Source organism: Ceratotherium simum, chromosome X, assembly GCF_057802395.1.
Source record: "Ceratotherium simum simum isolate JZ-2026a chromosome X, ASM5780239v1, whole genome shotgun sequence".
Classification (NCBI taxonomy): Eukaryota; Metazoa; Chordata; class Mammalia; order Perissodactyla; family Rhinocerotidae; genus Ceratotherium; species Ceratotherium simum.
The window spans coordinates 2545190-2566356 of NC_141940.1; the positions used below are offsets into that span (position 1 = coordinate 2545190).

Below are 21167 nucleotides of genomic sequence, written 5' to 3' on the forward strand. Positions count from 1 at the left end.
CCACCTGGCCAGCCCCAACTTTTTTCATTTTTTATTAATAAGCATTTAATGTTTTATTAGTGATAATGATTATAACCAACTTCTTAGATACTCTTGTAACAATTTTATCCATTTGATGCTAACGACATTTTTTCTTATTTTCCCTCCACATTTTATTATGAAAACTTTGCAACATACAGATCAACTGAAAGATTTGTACCCATGTACCAATCACCACTATTCTATAATTAGCATTATGCTATACTTGCTTGATTGCGTGGTCATCCTTAGTTTACTGATCCGTTTCAAAGTTGCAGACATCAGAACACTTCACCCCAAATACTTCAGCATGCATACTATTAGCTAGAGATCATACCTGTTTACCGTTCTTTTTGTTTTTTGGTGCTAAAATTTACATACACTGAAACACACAAATCTTACGTGTCCCATGCAGTGAGTTTTGACAAATGCATACTCAAGATACAGAACACTATCACCCAGAAATTTCTCTTGTGCCCATTCCTACTCAGTCCCCACCACAATCCCACACAGAGGCAATCACTATTCGAATTTTTTTCCACCATAGATTACTTTTGCCTATTTGAGAACTTCGTATGAATGGGATTGTATAGTATGTACTATTTTGTGTCTGGATTTTTCATTCACTATGATGATTTTGAGATTTACCTATGTTGTTGAACGTGTTATTGCTTCTTTCTTTCTATTATGGAGTAGCATTCCATTGTCTAGCCAGCCCTGTCCCAGGTTTGTTTCCCAGTCAGGGAACCACACCACCTGTCTGTGGGTTGTCATACTGTGACAGCTGTGTGTTGCTGTGATGCTGAAAGCTATGCCACTGTATTTCAAATACCAGCAGGGTCACCCATGGTGGACAGGTTTCAGTGGAGCTTCCAGACTAAGACAGACTAGGAAGAAGGACCTGGCTGCCCACTTCCAAAAACATTAGCCATGAAAATCCTATGAATAGCAGTGGACCATTGCCTGATATCGCACCTGAAGATGAAAGGATGGCACAAAAACACCCCGAAGGGTTCCACTCTGCTGTCCATAGGGGCACTAGGAGTTGGAATCCACCTGCAGGCAGTAACAACAAATTCCATTGTCTGGATATATCTGAGTTGGATTATTTATTCACCAGTTCATGGTCTGGGCTGTTTCCATTTTGGACTATTATAAATAAAGCTATAAAGCTACTATGAACACGCGTGTACAAGTTTGTGTAGACATTTGCTTTCATTTTACTTGGGTAAGTACCTGGAAAGGGAATTGCCACGTCATAAGATAGTTGTTTTATAAGAAACTGCCAGAATATTCTCCAAAGTGGTTGTACAATTTATGATACTACCAGAAATGTATGAGAGTTCCTTTTCTTTCCAATCCTCCTCAACATTTTGGGTCGTCAGCCTTTATTTTTAGCCATTTAAGTGGGTGTGAAGTGGTAACTCATTGTGATTTTAATTATCCTCTCCCTGATGACTAATCATGTAGAGTATGATGTTTTTATGTGCTTAGTGGCCATTTCTATATCATCCTTTGTAAAGTGTCTGTTCAAATAGCTTGCCCACTTCCGTGGGGTTGTTTGTCTTTTTATTATTTACTTCTAGGTGTATTTAAAAAAAAAAAACAGATCTTTTGAGGTATATTTGACATACGATAAACTGGACATGTTTAAACTGTACAAACTGCTAAGGTGTGGCATATATACATATAAAACCATGAAACCATCACCACAATCAGGGCAATAAACATATCCACCACTCTCAAAGTTTCCTTGTGTCCCTTTGTAGTTCCTCTCTCCTGTCTCTTCTTGCTCCTCTTGTTCTCAAGCAACCACTGATCTGTTTTTTGTCACTATAGGGTACTTTGCATTTTTTAGAGTTTTACATACACGGAATCATATAATAAGAGTTCTTTTGTATCTGGCTCCTTTCACTCGACAAAATTTTTTTGAGCTTCATCCATATTGTTGCATGTATCAACAGTTCATTCCTTCCCATTGATGAATAATATCCCATTGCAGGAATGTACCCTAACAGGTTTATCCATTCATTGGCTGATGGACATTCGGGTTGTTTTCAGTTTGGGGCAACTACAGATAAAGCCACTATGAACATTTGTGTACAAGTCTTTATATGGGCATATATTTTGTTTTATCTTGGGTAAATACCAAGGAGTGGTATGCCTGGATAGTATAGTAGAGGTATGTTTAACTTTTTTAAAAAACCTCCAAACTGTTTTCCAAAGTGGTTGTACTGTTTTACATTCCCACCAGTCCCAGAGGTGTAGGAGAGTTCCAGTTGTTCCACATCCTCATTAATACTTGGTCTAGTCAGTCTTTTTAATTTTAGCCATTGTAATAGGTGTCTAGTGTAATCTCATTATGGTTTTCATCCAGATTTCCTTGACTAGTGATGTTGAGCATATCCTCCTTAGCCATTTGTATATCTTCTTTGAAGTGTCTGCTTAAACCTTTTGCCCATTTCATTATTATTTGGTTGGTTGTCTTCTTATTAAGTTGTAAGAGCTCTTTATATATTCTAGATACAAGCCTTATGTCAGGTATATGCTTTGCAAGCATTTTCTCCCAGTCTGTGGCTGTCTTTTCATTGTCTTAACAGTGACTTTTGAAGAGCAGAAATTCTAAATTTTGATTAAGTTAAACATATCAATCTGCTTTTATGGATCGTGCTTTTTGTGTCATATCTAAGACATATTGTGTAATCCAAGGTCACAAAGATCTTGTTTTCTTTTAGAAGTTTTATGGTTTTAGGTTTTGTATTTATTTAGATTTCTGATCCATTTTGAGTCAATTTTTGTATGTAGTGCGAGATATGGGTCAAAGTTCATTTTTGTGTATGTGAATATCCAATTATCATTTGTTGAAAAGACTATATTTCTCCATTGTATTTTTTTTTGTGCCTATGTCAAAGATGAGTTGTCCACAAATGTTTGGATTTGGGACTTTCTATGCTGTTTAATTGATGTATTTTCCATCTTTACACCAATAATATGCAGTTTCATTTAGTGTAGCTTTATAATAATCTTTGAAACCAGATAGCGTAAATTCTACAACTTTTTTCTTTTCCCCTTATGCCCTTAATGATGGGGATACATTCTGAGAAACGCATCGTTAGGCGATTTTGTCATTGTGCAAACATCATAGAGTGTACTCACTTAAACCTAAGTGGTATAACCTACTACACACCCAGGCTATATGGTACTAATCTCATGGGACCGCCAAGGTATATGTGGTCTGTTGTTGACTGAAACGTTCTTATGTGGCGCATGACTTTATACATTTTAGAATCACCTTAGTTTCCAGAAAAAAGGTCTGCTGGGATTTTGATTGGGTCTGAATTAAATTCTATAGATGAATTTGGAGAGAATTGACATCTTAACAATATTGGGATTTTTGACTCACGAATGAAGTCTTTCTCTCCATTTATTTGGTCTTTAATTTCTCTCAGCAATATTTTGTAGTTTTCAATGTACAAGTCTTTCATATCTTTTGTCATATTTATTCCTAAGTATTGCATATTTTTGATGCTATTGTGAGTGGAATTGTTTATAAAATTTTAATTTCTGATTGTTCATTGCTAGTATATAGAAATGCAATTGATTTTTGTATATTGATCTTATATCCTGCAACCTGCTAAACTCATATACTGGTTCTAGTAACTTTTCTGTAGATTGCATCACATTTTTTACATAGATAGCCCTGTCATCTGTGAATAAAGACAGTTTACATCTTCCTTTCCAATCTGGATGCTGTTTATTTCTTTTCCTTGCCTAATTTCCCAGGCTTGAACCTCCAATACAGTGTTGAATAGAAGGTGTAAGAGTGGACATCCCTGCCTTGTTTCTGATTTTGGGGGGAAAACACTCAGTCTTTCACCACTAAGGATAATGTTAGCTGTAGGTTTTTTGTAGATGTCCTTTACCAAGTTGAGGAAGTTCCCTTTTATTTCTAGATTTCTGTGAATTTTTACCAGGAATGGATGTTGGATTCTGTCAAATGTTTTTTCTGCATCTACTGAGAAGATTACTATAGACTGAATATGTCCCCCCAAAATTCATATGTTGAAATCCTAACCCCCAAAACCATGGTATAAGGAGGTGAGGACTTTGGGAAGTAATTAGATCCCAATGGGATTAATGCCCTTATAAAAGAGGCTCCAGAGATGCCTCACCCCTTCACCATGTGAGGACACAAAAAAAAGGTGCTGGCTATGAACCAGGAAGTGAGCCCTCACAAGAATGTGACCATGCTGGTGCCTTGATCTTGGACTACTAGCCTCCAGAACTGTAAGAAATAAATTTCTGTTGTTTATAAGGCACCCAGTCTGTGGTATTTTGTTATACCAGCCCCAATGGACTAAGACATAGATCATATGGTTTTTATTTTTTAGTTTGTTAATATGCTGAACTATGTTGATAAAATTTCAAATGTTTAAACCAAACTTACATTCTCATGATAGACTACTTAGTCACAATATGTTATCATTTTTGTATCTTGTTGAACTCGATTTGCTAAAATTTTGTTTAGAATTTTTGCATGTATGTTCATGAAGCATATTGGTCTGTAGTTTTCTTTTCATATAATGTCTTTGTATGGCTTTGATATAAAGGTAATGCCAGCCTCAATGAATGAGTTGGATGTATTCTTTCATCCTCACACTTCTGGAAGAGTTTGTGTAGTATTGGCATTATTTCTTCCTTAAAAAATTGGTAGAATTTGAGTTTGCCACTTGCATATTTGTTCTCATGTAAGGGTGGGCCACAGAGGATGCCATGGTGGGTGGCTAAAACTCTGAGACCCAGAAGACAGAGTTCAGGGTGACCATGGCAGAGGCAAAACAAGAGGGAAAATCCTGGAGAGGAGGGAACCACAGACAGGGAACCCAAGTTTGGAATACACACTCTGCCCAAATCTCTGGTGACCCCTGGGCTGTGTATGCACAGGGCAGACTCCAAGAAAAGAACTGAACAGAGATTACAGTTGATGCCCAACCTAGGGGAGACAGAGTTTGGAATTTGAGTTTAGCTAAGTTAACTGCCTGCTAAAGCAGTAGCAGCAAGAACAATACTACCTCTCTGGAGAAATATAACAGAAAGCAAAAAGCCAGAGCCACTAGAACACATTATTGACAATGTCCAGGATGTGATGCTTAAACACCAGAAGAAACAAGAAAATGTGGCAACAGTGAAGAAAAAAGCATTCAAGGGAGATGAATGAGATGACCCTGATGCTGTAATTCATAGACAATATTTTTAAAGCAGCTATTATAAATATGCTTAATGACATAAAGCATGCTAATAATTATATTTTTACAGTGATAGATTTGCTTCTTTATTAACAGATAAAATAACAGTATCTAAAAGTGACTGCCTAATTTTGAAGTAATGCTATATCTAGTAAATATTTCTAGATATCTGCAATAGCTGTAATGTGATATGAAAATATTTATTTCTGTTGGTGACAAAGTCATATGTACTGCTATTAATACTGTGGTTTGTTGTCTACATTCATAATTGAAGGAAATGCTTAATTTTAACTAGTTCAGTAAAAATAAAGATATATTTTCCCACATTCAACCTCATAGATCCCTTGAGTTCTTAATGTCAGGTTAAGATCTTAAGGTCACAGATATGTTTTTCCCCAGTAGACAGGTACTCAAATATTTCTTGAGTAAATGAATACATCTGTGTTCTAATCTAGTGGTTAAAATTTGTTCCCTAGTCTTTCATATCCGTTTTAATAATGAATTGATAACAAAAGCTACTATTTGATGATTGTTTGATGTGTGCCAGGCACTGTTTTATAAACATTATCTCATCTTATTCTTACAACTACCCTGAGGCAGGTACTATTATTACTTTCATTCTATCGTTATGGAAACCGAGCCAAATAGAGTTTAAGCAATCTCTTTAAGGCCACACAGCTGACATTAGAACTCAGCTCTGTCTGAGTCCAGAGTCTGTGTTCTTAAAGTATTAAGATAAACTTACTCTGAGTGTCTCAGGCTCGGAGACTGGTCCTCAGTTCCAACACATCTTGCCCCAGACTCCTTCATTGACTAAGGCTTAGACCAGCTCTCTTTACCCTCATCTTCTTGGGATAACTGTAGTGTCATCTGGGGGATCTCAGATATTTCCTCAGCCTCACAAAACCACCTAAAAGCTAAAGGCCACCGGGTATGGATCTCCAGGACTGAATTCTCTTCTGCTCTCCAAATCCTAATGTCCATTTGCCTACTGGACACCTTCCTCTGATGTTCTTCAAGCTCCTGTACACCAACACAAGGGACACCTTCTCTGTGAGGACTTTCCTGACCCTTCCTAGGTAGATCTACCCACCTGGTATCACTGCTGTACTCTGTATACACCCTACCACCACCCCAGTAATATCACATTTACCCAACTCGTTTACATGCCTGCCTCTCCTTACCATTCTGGCAGCTCCTTGAGGACAGAGACCATTTCTGGTTTGTCTCTAAATTCTTAGGAATAAGAATAACGCCTGACACAGTAGTTATGCAGTAGATGCTTATTGAATGGGTGACTACATGAATAAATTAATGAATGAATGAATTATATGCACCAACTCTACTACTTAACACTTTGGCTGTTATGTTTATGATGATTTACACATAATCAAGCATGTAATGTAAAAATATAAATGTAAAGTGTAAAATGTAAAAATGTAAATGTAAAAAATACACGGTCCAAGGGAATAATAATGAATTTGTAAAATAAGAAATTTTGGCAGGGAAAAAGAAACTATTGAAAAGAACTGATTGTAAATGTTAGAACTGAAAAACATATCTGGAGTGAAAAATTCACTTGATGGTCTTAATAACAGATTCCAGATGACAGAAGAATCAGAAACTTGAAGATAGATCAATAGAAATGATCCATTCTGATACACCAAGAGGAATAAAGATTTAAAAAGTGGTCTGTGGGGCAATATAAAAAGGTCTAGCACATGTATATTTAGAATCCCAGGAGAGGATAGAGAGAATGGGGAGGAAAAAGTATCTAAAGAAATAATGGCTGAAAATTTCCAAAATTTTGAAAGATCATTTACAGATTTAAGAAGCTCAGTGAACCCCAAGGAGGATAAATACAAACAAAAAACACATCTGGGCACACTGTAGTCAAACTACTGAAAACAAAGGATAATGAGAAAAATTTTGACAGCAGTAAGAGTAAAATGAAGCATTATGTATAGGAGAACATTAACAAGAATTTTCACTGAATTCTCATTAGAAACAGTGGAAGCCCGGAGACAGTAGAACAACATCTTTAAAGTGCTGAAAGAAAAAACAAAACCTTTCAACCAAGAACTCTATATCCAGGGAAAATATATTTCAAGAATGAAGGTGAAATAAGTATATTTTGAGATTTGTGAAAGCTAAGAGAATTCATCAACAGACCTACACTAAAAGAAATGCTAAAGGAGGTCTTTCAATCTGAAGAAACATGATAGTAGAGGGAAATCTTGATCTTTGGTTAGAGACGAAGAACACCAGAAATGGTAAATGTGTGTGAAGACATTAAAGAATATTTTCTCTTAATTTCTTTATAATACATATGACTTTTAAAGTAAAAAAATTAAAAGACTATTATAGAGTTTATAACGTATGTAGATGTAATATGTATGGTAACTATAGAATAAAGGATGGAGTAGAGGGGAAATGAATCTGTACGGTGGAAAGGTTCTTACATTTACAGACAATAACAACTCTAAGTAGATGGTGAAATTAAGGATATACATTATAATCTCTGGAGCAACCACTAAAAAACAATGCAAAGACATATAGTCAAAAGTATAACAGATAAATTAAAACGGAATTCTAAAAAATATTTGATTAAGCTGGGCAGAAAAAGGGAAACGTAGGAACAAAAATAGGTGGGACAGATAGTAAAAGAATAGACCTAGGTCCAATCATATCAAAAATTACATTCAATGTAAATGGGCTAAATACTCCAATAAAAGGCAGAGCTTGTCAGAATAGATAAATGAGAAAGGCTTTTGCTGTCTACAAGAGATGCAATTTAAATATAAAGACAAAGATGGTTGATAGCAAGAGGATGCAAAATGATATGCCACACAAAGAGAAAGCATAAGGAAGTAGGAATGACTATATTAATACTAGACAAGGTAGAGTTCAAGACAAAGTCTATTACCTGAGAATCAAGGTAAGAATGATGTAAGGGTCAATGAATCAGGAACCTATACATTTCATAAATGTGTTTGTGTCCAATAACAGAGCTTCAAAATATATGAAAGAAAATTTTACAGGATAAAGGAAGAAACAGGCATTTCCACAATTCTAGTTGAAGATTTTAACACCCCTGTCACAGCAATTGATACAACAACTAGGCAAAATATCAGTAAACATATAGAAGATCTGTATGACGTTATCAACCACCTTTACTTCATTGATATTTATAGAACACCCCACACAAGTGCAGAACACAGACTCTTTACAAGGGCACATTGCATATTCACATGGTTAGATCAAATGCTGGGCCATAAAACAAGTCTCAACAAATTTAGAAAGACTGAGATTTTACATAATAAATCATCTGAGTCCAAAGTGGAGTCCTCTTACAAATAAATAACAAGAATATATCTCCAAATATTTGGAAATTCAAAATCACACTTCTAAATACCCATGGGTCAAAGAAGAAAACACAAAACAACGTAGAAAATATTTCAAATGGAATAATCATAAAAATGAAACATCAAAATTAGTGGGAGGTAGCTAAAAAAGTGATTAGAGGAAGATTTATTGCTTTAAATGCTTATACTAGAAAAAAACAGAGAGAACTCAAGATGGCGGCCTAGGCAGACTCTGAACTCACCTCCTCCCGTGGACACAGCCAATTTACAACTACTTGTGGAAAAATTACCCCTGAGACAGAACTGAAAACTGGATAAGAGCTACTCCTGCAACAAAGGACAATCCTAATTGAGGTGGAAAGGCAGAAACTCCCTTCTGGAGAGAAAAAACGCCACCTTCACAAGCCGCAGCGCCTCACAGCCGCCCAGGAGCAGCCTACAGGTACACAGCCTCCCTGGAGGAGCAGGGCCCGGAGCTGCGAGCGCCCCCGTTGGGGGCATTTTGTGGACCCAGCACAATCGAGACCAGCAGCATAATATCTGACTTTGCCTGCTACTAAAACATTGGGGAGTACCCCCAGAAAAGCTGGTTCACAAAGAAATTAAAACCGGCTCTTAAAGGGCCCAGGCGCAAACTCACCTGTTTCAGAAAGCAACCTAAAATCACCAGAAAGAAAGGTGCATAGTGCTTTGGTGAAAAGAGACTTACCTGATAGGCCCTGAGGGCATCTCAGTGAGAGGTGAGACCTCTCCAGGGACTGGGACATTGGCGGCGGCCATTGTTGTGGCCTGGTGTGGAATGGCCTGGTGTGGGTGTGCTGAAACAGACGCCATTGGAGTTCTCCCTGTGGCCTGCTAGCCCAGGTCTGCCCCACCCACTAGAGCACCGATTTAATCCAGCTCAGCCAGGGCAGGCAGCCCACCCTAGAGACTGGCCCCACCCAACAACAAGCCCTCAGGCAACTTGTGGGCCTGCATAGATTGGTGACTGGATTCTCCACAGCCTGGCAACTGAGCCCACTTCAGTGGGGCAGGGCATGCACAAGGAGCAGGTGGAGAGTGTGGGGCAGTGGTGGAATGTGTGGGGCTCCCACCGTGGAGAGACTGGGTCCACTTCAGGAGGTTGGGGCATGCACATGGGGCAGGACTGTGTTGACTGTGTGTGTGGACCTGTGGGCGGCAGGGCTTGTCAGCTGCAGAAGAATTGTGCTTCTCAAAGACCCACATAGGGGTTTTGCCCCACCTTCCAAAGCCTGAAACAATTGGGTGCTCCCATGCCTGAGGCCAGCCCCACCGAGCTGCAATCATCAGAGAGCTGACAAGAGAACTAAAGGCTGGAGGCTTATAGCAATTATAAGCCCCCGAGCCTAACAACCTGCCACACTGGGGCCCTACTCACTTAAAAGAAATACTGCAACACAAATGTGGTATTAGAACTTACAGCCAACTGTGCTGGGGCTCCCCACACCTGATAAAGGGACTGAAAGGCCTACAACAACTACAAACAGCTGAGCATTACAACAGCTGAACAAGAGCATAACTCGGCCTCCCTGGGTGCATACAGGGAGAGCAAACAGGCTACAACAGAAGGACACACGTAACCCACATAGGGGTCACCACTGGAACAATGAGAACTGAGGGAAGAACACTGCAGGCCTCCTAAGGCATCGCTTACATAAGGTCACCTATCCAAGAGCAGGAGACGTAGCTGACCTACCTGATATGTAGACACAAGCACAGGGAAAGAGGCAAAATGAGGAGGTAAAAGAATACATTCCAAGTAAGGGAACAGGCCAAAACCCCAGAAAAGGAACTAAGTGAAACAGAAATGAGCAACCTACCCGACAGAGAGTTCAAACTAAGAGTGTTAAGGATGCTCACTGATCTGGGGAGAAGAATAGATGAACCCAGTGAGAATGTCAACAAAGAAATGGAAGATATAAAAAAGAACCAATCAGAAATGAAGAATACAATACTGGAAATGAAAAATTCACTAGAAGGACTCAAAAGCAGAGTAGAGGATACAGAAGAACAGACCTGAAAGCTGGAAGAAAGACTAGAAGAAATTACCCAAGGTGAACAGGTAAAAGAGAAAAGAATTAAAAAGAGTGAGGACAGTCTAAGGGTCCTCTGGGACAACGTCAAGCGCACTAACATCTGTGTGATAGGTGTCCCGGAAGGAGAAGAGCGAGACAAAGGGGCATAGAATCTATTTCAAGAAATAATAGATGAAAACTTCCCTAACCTAAGGAAGGAAACAGACATCCAGGTACAGGAATCACAGAGAGCCCCAAACAAGATAAACCCAAAGAGGCCCACACCAAGACACATCATAATCAAAATGTCCAGAATTAAAGATAAAGAGAGAATCCTAAAAGCCCCAAGAGAAAGACAAGTTACATACAAAGGAAACCCCATAAGGCTATCAGCTGACTTCTCAGCAGAAACCTTACAGGCTAGAAGAGAGTGGCACGATATGTTTAAAGTGCTAAAAGGAAAGAACTTACAGCCAAGAATGCTCTACCCAGCAAGTTTATCATTCAAAATGGAAGGAGAGATCAAAATTTTCCCAGACAAGCAAAAATTAAAGGAGTTTGTCACCAAGAAACCAGTGCTACAAGAAATATTAAAGGGACTGAATTAAGGGGAAAAGAGAAGACCACAAATAGGAAAAATTATCTAGTTCTATGATAAGAGGGTAATGGATACAAATGCACAAAAAAGAGGTTAGATATGATATCAAAAACATAAAAGGAGGGAGGAGGGGAGTTAAAGAGTAGAGCTTTCAGACAGAGGTCAAACTAAAGAGACCATCAATTCTGTAAAGAAGGAGAAAGGAACAGAGAAGGACTACTAAAACAATGAGAAAAAAAAAAGGTAAAAAATGGCAGTAAGTACATACTTATCAATAGCTACTTTAAACGTCAATGGACTAAATGCTCCAATTAAAAGGCATAGGGTGGCTGACTGGATAAAAAAAACAAGACCCATATATATGCTGCATACAAGAGACACACTTCAGACATAAAGACACTCACAAACTGAAAGTGAAGGGATGGAAAAAGATACTCCACGCAAATGGCAATGAAAAGAAAGCTGGGGTAGCAGTACTCATATCAAACAAAATAAGACTTTAAAACAAAAACTGTAAAAAGAGACAAAGAAGGGCATTACATAATGATCAAGGGAACAATCCAACAAGAGGATATAACACTTGTAAATATCTACACACCCAATGTAGGTGCACCTAAATATATAAAGCAATTATTAACAGACATAAAAGCAGAAATAGACAGTAACACAATAATAGTAGGGGAATTTAACACTCCACTTACACCAACGGATAGGTCATCCAAACAGAAGATCAATAAGGAAACACTGGCCTTAAATGACACACTAGAACAGATGGACCTAGTAGACAGATACAGAGCATTCCATCCAAAAACCGAAGAATACACGTTCTTCTCAAATGCACATGGAACATTCTCCAGGATTGATCACAAAACAAGTCTACATAAATTTAAGAAGACTGAAATAATACCAAGCATCTTTTCTGACCGCAATGGTATGAAACTGGAAATCAACTATAGGAAGAAAATCAGAAAAGCCACAAATACGTGGAGATTAAACAAAATGCTACTGAACAATGACTGGGTCAAGGAAGAAATCAAAGAAGAAATCAAAAAATAACTGGAGACAAATGAAAATGAAAATACGACATGCCAGAATTTATGGGATACAGCAAAAGCAGTTCTAAGAGGGAAGTTTATAGCAATACAGGCCTATCTCAACAAACAAGAAAAATCTCAAATAAACAATCTAATAATGCACCTAAAGGAACTGGAAAAAGAAGAACAAACAAAGCCCAAAATAATTAGAAGAAGGGAAGTAATAAAAATCAGAGCAGAAATAAATGAAATAGAGACTAAAAAAAAAAATTAATAAAACCAAGAGCTGGTTCTTTGAAAAGACAAACAAAATTGACAAACCTTTAGCTAGACTCACCAAGAAAAAAACACAGAAGGCACACATAAGTAAAATCAGAAATGAAAGGGGAGAAATTACAACAGACACCTAAGAAATACAAAAGATTATAAGAGAATACTATGAAAAGCTATATGCCAACCAATTCAACAATCTGGAAGAAATGGATAAATTCTTAGAATCATACAACCTTCCAAAACTGGATCAAGAAGAAGTAGAGAATTTGAATAGACCAATCACCAGTAAGGAGATCGAAACAGTAATCAAAAACCTCCCCAAAAATAAAAACCCCGGACCAGACGGTTTCCCTGGAGAACTCTACCAAACACTGAAAAAAGACTTAATACCTATCTTTCTCAAACCCTTCCAAAAAATTGAGGAGGGGGGCAAGCTCCCTAACTCATTCTATGAAGCCGACATTACCCTGATACCAAAACCAGACAAGGACAACACAAAAAAAGAAAATTACAGGCCAATATCACTGATGAACATCGATGCAAAAATCCTCAACAAAATACTAGCAAATCGCATACAACAATACATTAAAAAGATTATACACCATGATCAGGTGGGATTTATTCCAGGTATGCAGGGATGGTTCAACATTCGCAAATCAATTAAATTAATACACCACAGCAATAAAATGAAGAATAAAAATAACATGATCATCTCAATAGATGCAGAGAAAGCATTTGACAAGATACAGCATGCATTTATGATAAAAACTCTGAATAAAATGGGTATAGAAGGAAAGTACCTCAACATAATAAAGGCCATATATGACAAACCCACAGCTAATTTCATCCTCAATGGTGAAAAACTGAAAGCTATCCCTCTAAGATCAGGAACCAGACAAGGATGCCCACTCTCACCACTCCCATTTAACATAGTACTGGAAGTCCTAGCCAGAGCAATCAGGCAAGAAAAAGAAATAAAAGGGATCAAAATTGGAAAGGAAGAAGTGAAACTGTCACTATTTGCAGACGACATGATTTTATATATAGAAAACCCTAAAGAATCCACCAGAAAACTTTTAGAAATAATAAACGAATATGGTAAAGTTGCAGGATACAAAATCAACATACAAAAATCAGTTGCATTTCTGTACACTAACAACGAAGTAGCAGAAAGAGAAATTAAGAATACCATCCCATTTACAATTGCAACAAAAAGAATTAAATACCTAGGAATAAACTTAACCAAAGAGGTGAAAGATCTGTACACCGAAAACTATAAAACATTTCTGAAAGAAATTGAAGAAGACACAAAGAAATGGAAAGATATTCCGTGCTCTTGGATTGGAAGAATTAACATAGTTAAGATGTCCATACTTCCTAAAGCCATCTATAGATTCAATGCAATCCCTATCAAAGTTCCAACAACATTTTTCACAGAAATTGAAGAAAAAATCCTAAAGTTTATACGGAACAACAAAAGACCCCGAATAGCTAAAGGAATCCTGAGAAAAAAGAACAAAGCTGGAGGTATCACACTACCTGATTTCAAAATATACTACAAAGCTATATTAACCAAAACAGCATGGTACTGGCACAAAAACAGACACACAGATCAATGGAATAGAATCGAAAGTCCAGAAATAAACCCACACATCTATGGACAGCTAATCTTTGACAAAGGAGCCAAGAACATACAATGGAGAAAGGAAAGTCTCTTCAACAAATGGTGTTGGGAAAACTGGATAGCCACATGCAAAAAAATGATAGTAGACCCTTACCTTACACCATACACAAAAATTAACTCCAAATGGATTAAAGACTTGAATGTAAGACCCGAAACTATGAAACTTCTAGAAGAAAACATAGGCAGTACTCTCTTCGCCATCAGTCTTAGCAATATATGTTCAAGCACCATGTCTTACCGGGCAAGAGAAACAATAGAAAAAATAAACAAATGGGACTACATCAAACTAAAAAGCTTCTGCACAGCAAAGGAAACCATCAACAAAATGAAAAGACAACCTAACAATTGGGAGAAGATATTTGCAAACCATACATCTGATAAGGGTTTAATCTCCAAAATATATAAAGAACTCATGCATCTCAACAACAAAAGCTAACAACCCAATTAAAAAATGGGCAAAAGACCTGAACAGACATTTCTCCAAAGAAAATATACAGATGGCCAACAGACACATGAAAAGATGTTCAAAATCACTAACTATCAGGGAAATGCAAATCAAAACTATGATGAGATATCACCTCACGCCCGTCAGAATGGCTATAATTAACAAGATAGGAAACAACATGTGTTGGAGAGGATGTGGAGAGACGGGAACTCTCATACACTGCTGGTGGGAGTGCAAACTGGTGCAGCTACTATGGAAAACAGTATGGAGATTCCTCAAAATATCAAGGATAGAACTACCATATGATCCAGCTATTCCACTGCTGGGTATTTATCCAAAGAACTTGAAAACGCCAATGAGTAAAGATACATGTACCCCTGTGTTCATTGCAGCGTTATTCACAAAAGCCAAGACTTGGAAGCAACCTAGGTGCCCATGAAAGGACGAATGGATAAAGAAGATGTGATATATATACACAATGGAATACTACTCAGCATAAGAAACGATGAAATCCAGCCATTTGTGACAACATGGATGGACATTGAGAGTATTATGCAAAGTGAAATAAGTCAGAGGGAGAAGGTCAAATACCGTATGATCTCACTTATTAAGTAGTAGATAATAACAACAATAAACAAACACATAGAGACAGAGATTGGATTGGTGGTTACCAGAGGGGAAGGGGGGAGGGAGGAGGGCAAAAGGGATAATTCGGGAGATGTGTGTGGTGATGCGTTGTAATTAGTATATGGGTGGTGAACATGATGTAATCTATGCAGAAATAGAAGTATAATGATGTACACCTGAAATTTATACAATGTTATAAACCAATGTTACTGCAATAAACAAAAAATTAAAAAAAAAACAAAAAAGAAAAAGAAAAAAGAAAAAAACAAAGGCATAAAGTCAATGCCCTAATGTTCCTAGAAAAAGAAAAGCAAAACTCATCCAAAAAAAGTGGAAAAAGGAAATAATAGGAATAAGAGCAGAAATAAATGAAATAGAGAACAAACTATGGAGAAAATTAGCAAAGCTAAACATTTTTAAAATAGCAATACAATTTATAACCCCTAGCAAGATGAATCAAGAAAAAAGAGAATGTACACTAACCATCAATATCAGGAATGACAGAGGGCTATCACTATAGATCACATAGATATTAAAAGAATAATGAAGAACTATTATGAGCATCCTTATGCCAATAATTTTGATAACTTAGATAAAATTGAGAAGTTCCTTGGAAACAAAGCAATTTACCAAAACTGACAACAGATTAAATAGAAAATATAAATAGCCCTATTTCTTATAAATACATTTAATTTACTATCAAAAAAACCCACACAACAAAAGAACAATCCAGGCCCAGATGATTTCATGGGTAAATTCTAGCAAATATTTAAGGAACGAAAATCACCAATCTTACACAAACACTTTCCGAAAACACAGGAGCAGGGAACAATTCTCAGCTCATTTTGTGACGCTAGGATAAACTTCGTACTAAACCTTGACAAAAAGATTGTGTAAAAAAAGAAAGTTACAGAAAAATATCCCTCATGAACAGTGTAGCAAAAATCCTATTTGTAGTTGTGGGGCACAGAGCTTCAGTGACATGTATAGGCTGCTGGCTTTTAGGAGGTCACCTGACACAGAGCCTACACCCTTTCCAATGCAATGGCTGCCAGCGTGCTTGTGGGCTGGCTTTACACTGTAAAGAGGTGTGATGAGGCTCCTGGCATGGGAACAGCAAACCTGTGTCTGTTGTGGAGATTCCAGGCTTAATGAGGGCAGGCTCTGAGCGCAGAGTGGCACGGGAGACCCATCTTTAGGTTCCTCTACCCCGCTGACTCCTGGTTTCCAGCCTCCTCCCATTTGCCACAGTTATTGATGGAGACCATTTTGTTGCTGGAGGGCCAACGGACATGCCTGTTGCTTCTGGAGGATCCAAGCCTTGCCGCATCAAGCCCTTACCAGGCATGTCCCGTTGCTATGGCAACATTGACACCTCCTCACGCGAGCTTCTGGTCCAGCCATTTGCCCTGCACTGAGACGCCCCAACCTTTCTCCCTCATCTACCTGGGTCTTCTGGGAACCCCACATGGCCTTAGCACAGAGGGTGTGGGAGACCCCTGTGCGGTGCAGCCCTGGGCTGAGCAGCTGAGGTGCGTTCTTCTGAATCTCGGGCTCCAGGGCCTTGAGGCGGCCTCCAGAGTCGGCTCCACAGCCCGCAGGCGGCGTTTCCCCGCGTGGCAGCGCCCGCCGAGTCGGAGAAAGTGAGCAGGTGACCAGAGGCTTCGCTCGGTTGGGACCACAGAATCACCACAGGTGCCCTGGGTAGTGGCTGGATCACTGCCCCAGCGGGCAGTGGGGGCGGGAGGGGGATCCCAGTCAGGTGCTGTCGGGGAGGGGAGGTGGGACTCCCTGTTGCAGGGGTCTGGGGAGGGGAGGGGTCCTGGCTGCAGGCGAGGAGGCTGGCTCCAGCTGCAGACCCGCAGGTGCTAGAGGAAGGGGCAGGGGCTCCCGACTCAGTGGGGCGCAAGAGGGGATGTCCAGGTTGCCGGGGTCAGAGTAGGGAGCTGCAGCGCTATGTGTCTGGCGCTAGGAAAGAGAGGATGGGAGAGATCCCAGCTGCGGGAGTCTGGGGAGACGAGGGCTCTGGGCTGCCGGGATGCGGATGACGGCGGGAGAGGCTCGGGCTGCTATGGCCAGAACAGGGGCATCCACAAAGGCGAAAAGGAGTTGCCTCCCTGCAGAGGAGAGGGGTGCAGTGAGGAGCTCTTGCCGCAGCAGTGGGGGCTGGGGGGGCGAACTGGCGGGAGCAGAGCTCCAAGCAGCGGCCAAGGGGGCGGTGGGGTGGGCTGTCTGGAACCAACGTCCCCCTCCCCTTTACACTCACAGGTCGCCAAGGAAGAGATGGCGACAGTCTGTGCACCCCTGTCCAATCGCGCTCCCTCCCCCCTGGTCCCAGCGATGGTCCTGGCGATGCTGCAGGACTGGTGCAGCTGGAAAGACTTGAATGCACAGCACTCCCTGCTCATCCTGGGCATCCCGGACGACTGCAAGGACCAGGAGTTCCAGGAGGCCGTGCGGGCTGCCCTGTGGCCCCTGGGCAGGTACCGAGTGCTGGGCAAGGTCTTCAGAAAGGAGCTGGGGACCAGCGTGGCCCTGATCCAGTTTGCTGAGTATTTAAATCGAAGTTTGGTCCCCCAACAAATACCAAGCAAGAGAGGTGCCTGGACTGTGATCTTCCTGGCCCAGGCCTCTGATTCTGAGTCACAAGATAGACCCAATTTCCCTGCACAGCCCCAGAGGCAAGCAGTGCCTGGCAGGGCAGGCGACGCAGCAGCTAGAGGTGAGGTGGGATGTGTAGGTGAGGTGTGATCTGCAGGTACAGCAAAATCCCCAGGTGAGGCAGAAGCTGAAGATGTGGCAGAAGCTCCAGGTGAGGAGGTGGCTGAAGGTGTGTCTGGACCTATGGGTGTGGCAGGAGCCCCACACGAGGCAGGAGCCCCACGTGAGGCAGGAGCTGCAGGTGAGGAAGGAGCTGAGGATGGGGCAGGAGCTTCAGGTGAGGAAGAAGACTGGACCTAGCAACGGCGGGATTCCTTGCAGCCTCTGCTCGACAGCATGGCCTACCAGGAACTGAGACCTTTTTCTGGGTTGGAAGAGCCGTGCTGTGGAGAAGAGTCTTTTGAGAGCTGGCTGGACCATACCAACGACATGCTGTACCTGTGGCGCCACATATCGGAATGGGAGAGGAGGAGGAGGCTGGTGGAGAGCTTGGGTGGCCCCGCGCTGGATCTCATGTGTGGCCTCCTGGATGAAAATCCCGACGTCCCTGCACAGGACTGCCTGGCCGCGCTGGTGCAAGTGTTTGGTAACAAGGATGCCCAGATGACCGCACGGCTGAAGTTCCTGACTTGTGCCCAGAGGCCCCAGGAGACTCTCTTTGCCTACGTGATGCGCCTGGAGGGCCTGCTGCAGGCGGCCATGGTGAAGGGGGCCATCCAGGCCGCCATCGCAGACCAGCTGCGCACCAGGCAGGTGCTGATGCGGGCCCACCCCAACGAGACGCTCCAGAACAAGCTGAGGAGGATGCGTCTGGAGAGGAGACCGCCTGGCTTCCTGGGGATGCTGCAGCTCATTCAGGAGACCGAGGCGTGGGAGGCCGCCCCAGGTACAAGTGAGCAGTTCCAAGTGGAAGAAGGGGCCCATGTGGACATTGGAGACCTAGTCGTCTCCCAGGCTGCCCCAGCCGGTGAATATGGTGCCGCGGTCTCCTCAGCCAGTGAAGATGCTGCCTGGGCTGCCCCGGCCCATGAAGGTGCTGCCCGGGCTCTCCCACCCAGTGAATGTGCTGCCCAGGCTGCCCCAGCCAGTGAAGATGCTGCCCAGGGTGCCTCAGCCTGCAAAGATGCTACCCAGGATGCCCCAGCCACTGAAGACACTGCCCAGGCTGCCCCAGACAGTGAAGATGCTGCCTGGGTGGACCCAGTGAACGAGGTCATCAACAAGGGTACCCCTGCCGCTGTACAGGAAACCAAGGCCTCCATGGGTAATGAAGATACTGCCTGGTCTGCCCCAGCCCGCGAAGGTGCTGCCCAGGCTGCCCCAGCCAACGAGGTCATCACCGAGGCCACCCCTGCCACTGCAGAAGAAGCCAAGGCCTCCCCAGGTAATGAAGATACTGCCAAGGCTGCCCTTTCCAAGGAAGACACCGCTGAGGCTGTCCCGGCCAATGAAGAGGCCGATGAGGCAGTTCCTGGAACAGTCGACCCTGGAGAGGCTACTTCTGACACCCGTGATGCTGCCAGGGCAGCCCTTGCCCGTGAGGAGAACAGCAAGCCCTCCCCTGCCATTCAGGAAGATGAAAATGCTCTTGCCCATGCGGGCCTAGATCAGGCAGGACCCTCAGAGGCCCCCGAGGGACCCACCCCGACCCAGATGGGCAGTGCTTCTGGGGTGGGCCCAAGAGGTCCTGGTTGTGAGCCAGAGGGCATTGCCCTGGCAGGAGACCAGGAGACCAAGGAGCCCCCTGAGGAGGGGCTCAAGCCCATCTATGAGGAGCCGGGAAAAAAGCATGGGGCTGGGGAGATGAGCCCCCGCAAGCCCTCCTTGGGCTAATAGGCTCAGAAGGCCCAGGGCCCTCTCTCCTCTTGGGCAGCAGAGCCCTGGAGGCAGGGGGAGGCCAGGTCAGGGCAGCCACCACACCCCACATGGAGAGCAGGGCCAAGGGAGGAGCCCGCTCAGCCCAAAGCAAGCTCATGGGTCCCCACAATCCCCAGGGGTCCCTGACCACCACTATCAGCCCTTCCAAGTGAGCGAGATGACCATGTGTGACCCAAAATGGGGAGGGGAGAGGTGTCCCCCCATGGCAGCACCACACCCAGCCCCAGCCCCAGCCCCAACCCCTGCCAACTCAGGCAGCCAACCTGGGAGATCCCCTGAGTGGCAGCCCTGGCCTAGGTGAGGGACGCCTGAAAACGGCTGCCACCTGCACTGGCATGGGTGACGTTACGTATCATCTCAAGGTTGCCAGCCACCTGGGCCTCCTGAGAGCGGGACACCTATTCAACGACCCCTGGGACAGGCTGCTCCCTGTTCTGGGAACCCTACTTTTCTCTCTGTAGGCCCCGTAGTGGCCCACATGGCCTGGAGTGAGAGGACATTGCCAGCATCCAGCATCCTGGCAAGAGGGTGATCGTGCTGCCCCCAGGAAGGGAGACTATGGCGGGAGGGCTGCAACATGGGGGGCAGCTGAGGCACCTCATTTGGGACCCCAGGAGGAGGGTTGGGGCCCGAAGACCTACGGGTTGTAGTGGTCATTAGAACTTCCTCTCTGTTTTGTCATTCCCTTCTCTTGAATGGTTTCAGTAAATGGTTCTCTTTAATAAATTTCATTGAATGTTTCAGCTGAGTGTCACCTTTGCTGTGGGCAGTTGAGGGAAGGGTCTGTAGGGAGTCAAGTGGGGAGGCCATAAGAGGATTCCTGCTCAGCACCCATGGGAGACGTCTCCAGTGAGAGGCTAGCGTAGGCACTTTGGCAGACTAGGACATGATGAGGGCTTTTCTTCCATTTAATAGGTGAATTATAAAGTTTTGGGGTTCTGTTGGTTCTCATCTTGGGATGGTCCTGTCCCATTGGTCTTTTGAAAATGGGTGGGAGTGATCTTGGTTTTCTCCTTAACTGTGGGGAAGGCACCACTGGCATCCAGTGCCCGGGATTCAGGACTGCTAAATGTGGAAGATGCATGGAGTGGGGCCACGCAACAAAGAACTGTCATGCCCAAGAGGCCCCTAGGATCCTTCATGAGAAAGCCAGTATTGGACTGATAGGGTTTTTGAAAAAATCTGAAATGTATTTTAATTTGAGGTATCTTGAAATGTGAAAATATCACCATGGAACAACAATGACAACACTTACTGAGCAACTGTAAATCTCTAGACACTTGTGGGGTTTCTGGGAGAATG

General features: G+C 42.5%; 1 protein-coding gene across 1 annotated transcript; it reads left to right on the forward strand.

The window, feature by feature from the left end:
• Positions 1-17666: 17666 nt before the first annotated feature.
• LOC147911699 (paraneoplastic antigen Ma6F-like) lies at positions 17667-20529 on the forward strand. Its single transcript, XM_087427584.1, is given in 2 exon segments — positions 17667-18932; positions 19233-20529. Coding segments are annotated over 2 exon segments (1854 nt in total). The 3' UTR covers positions 19821-20529.
• The last annotated feature ends 638 nt before the right edge of the window (positions 20530-21167 follow it).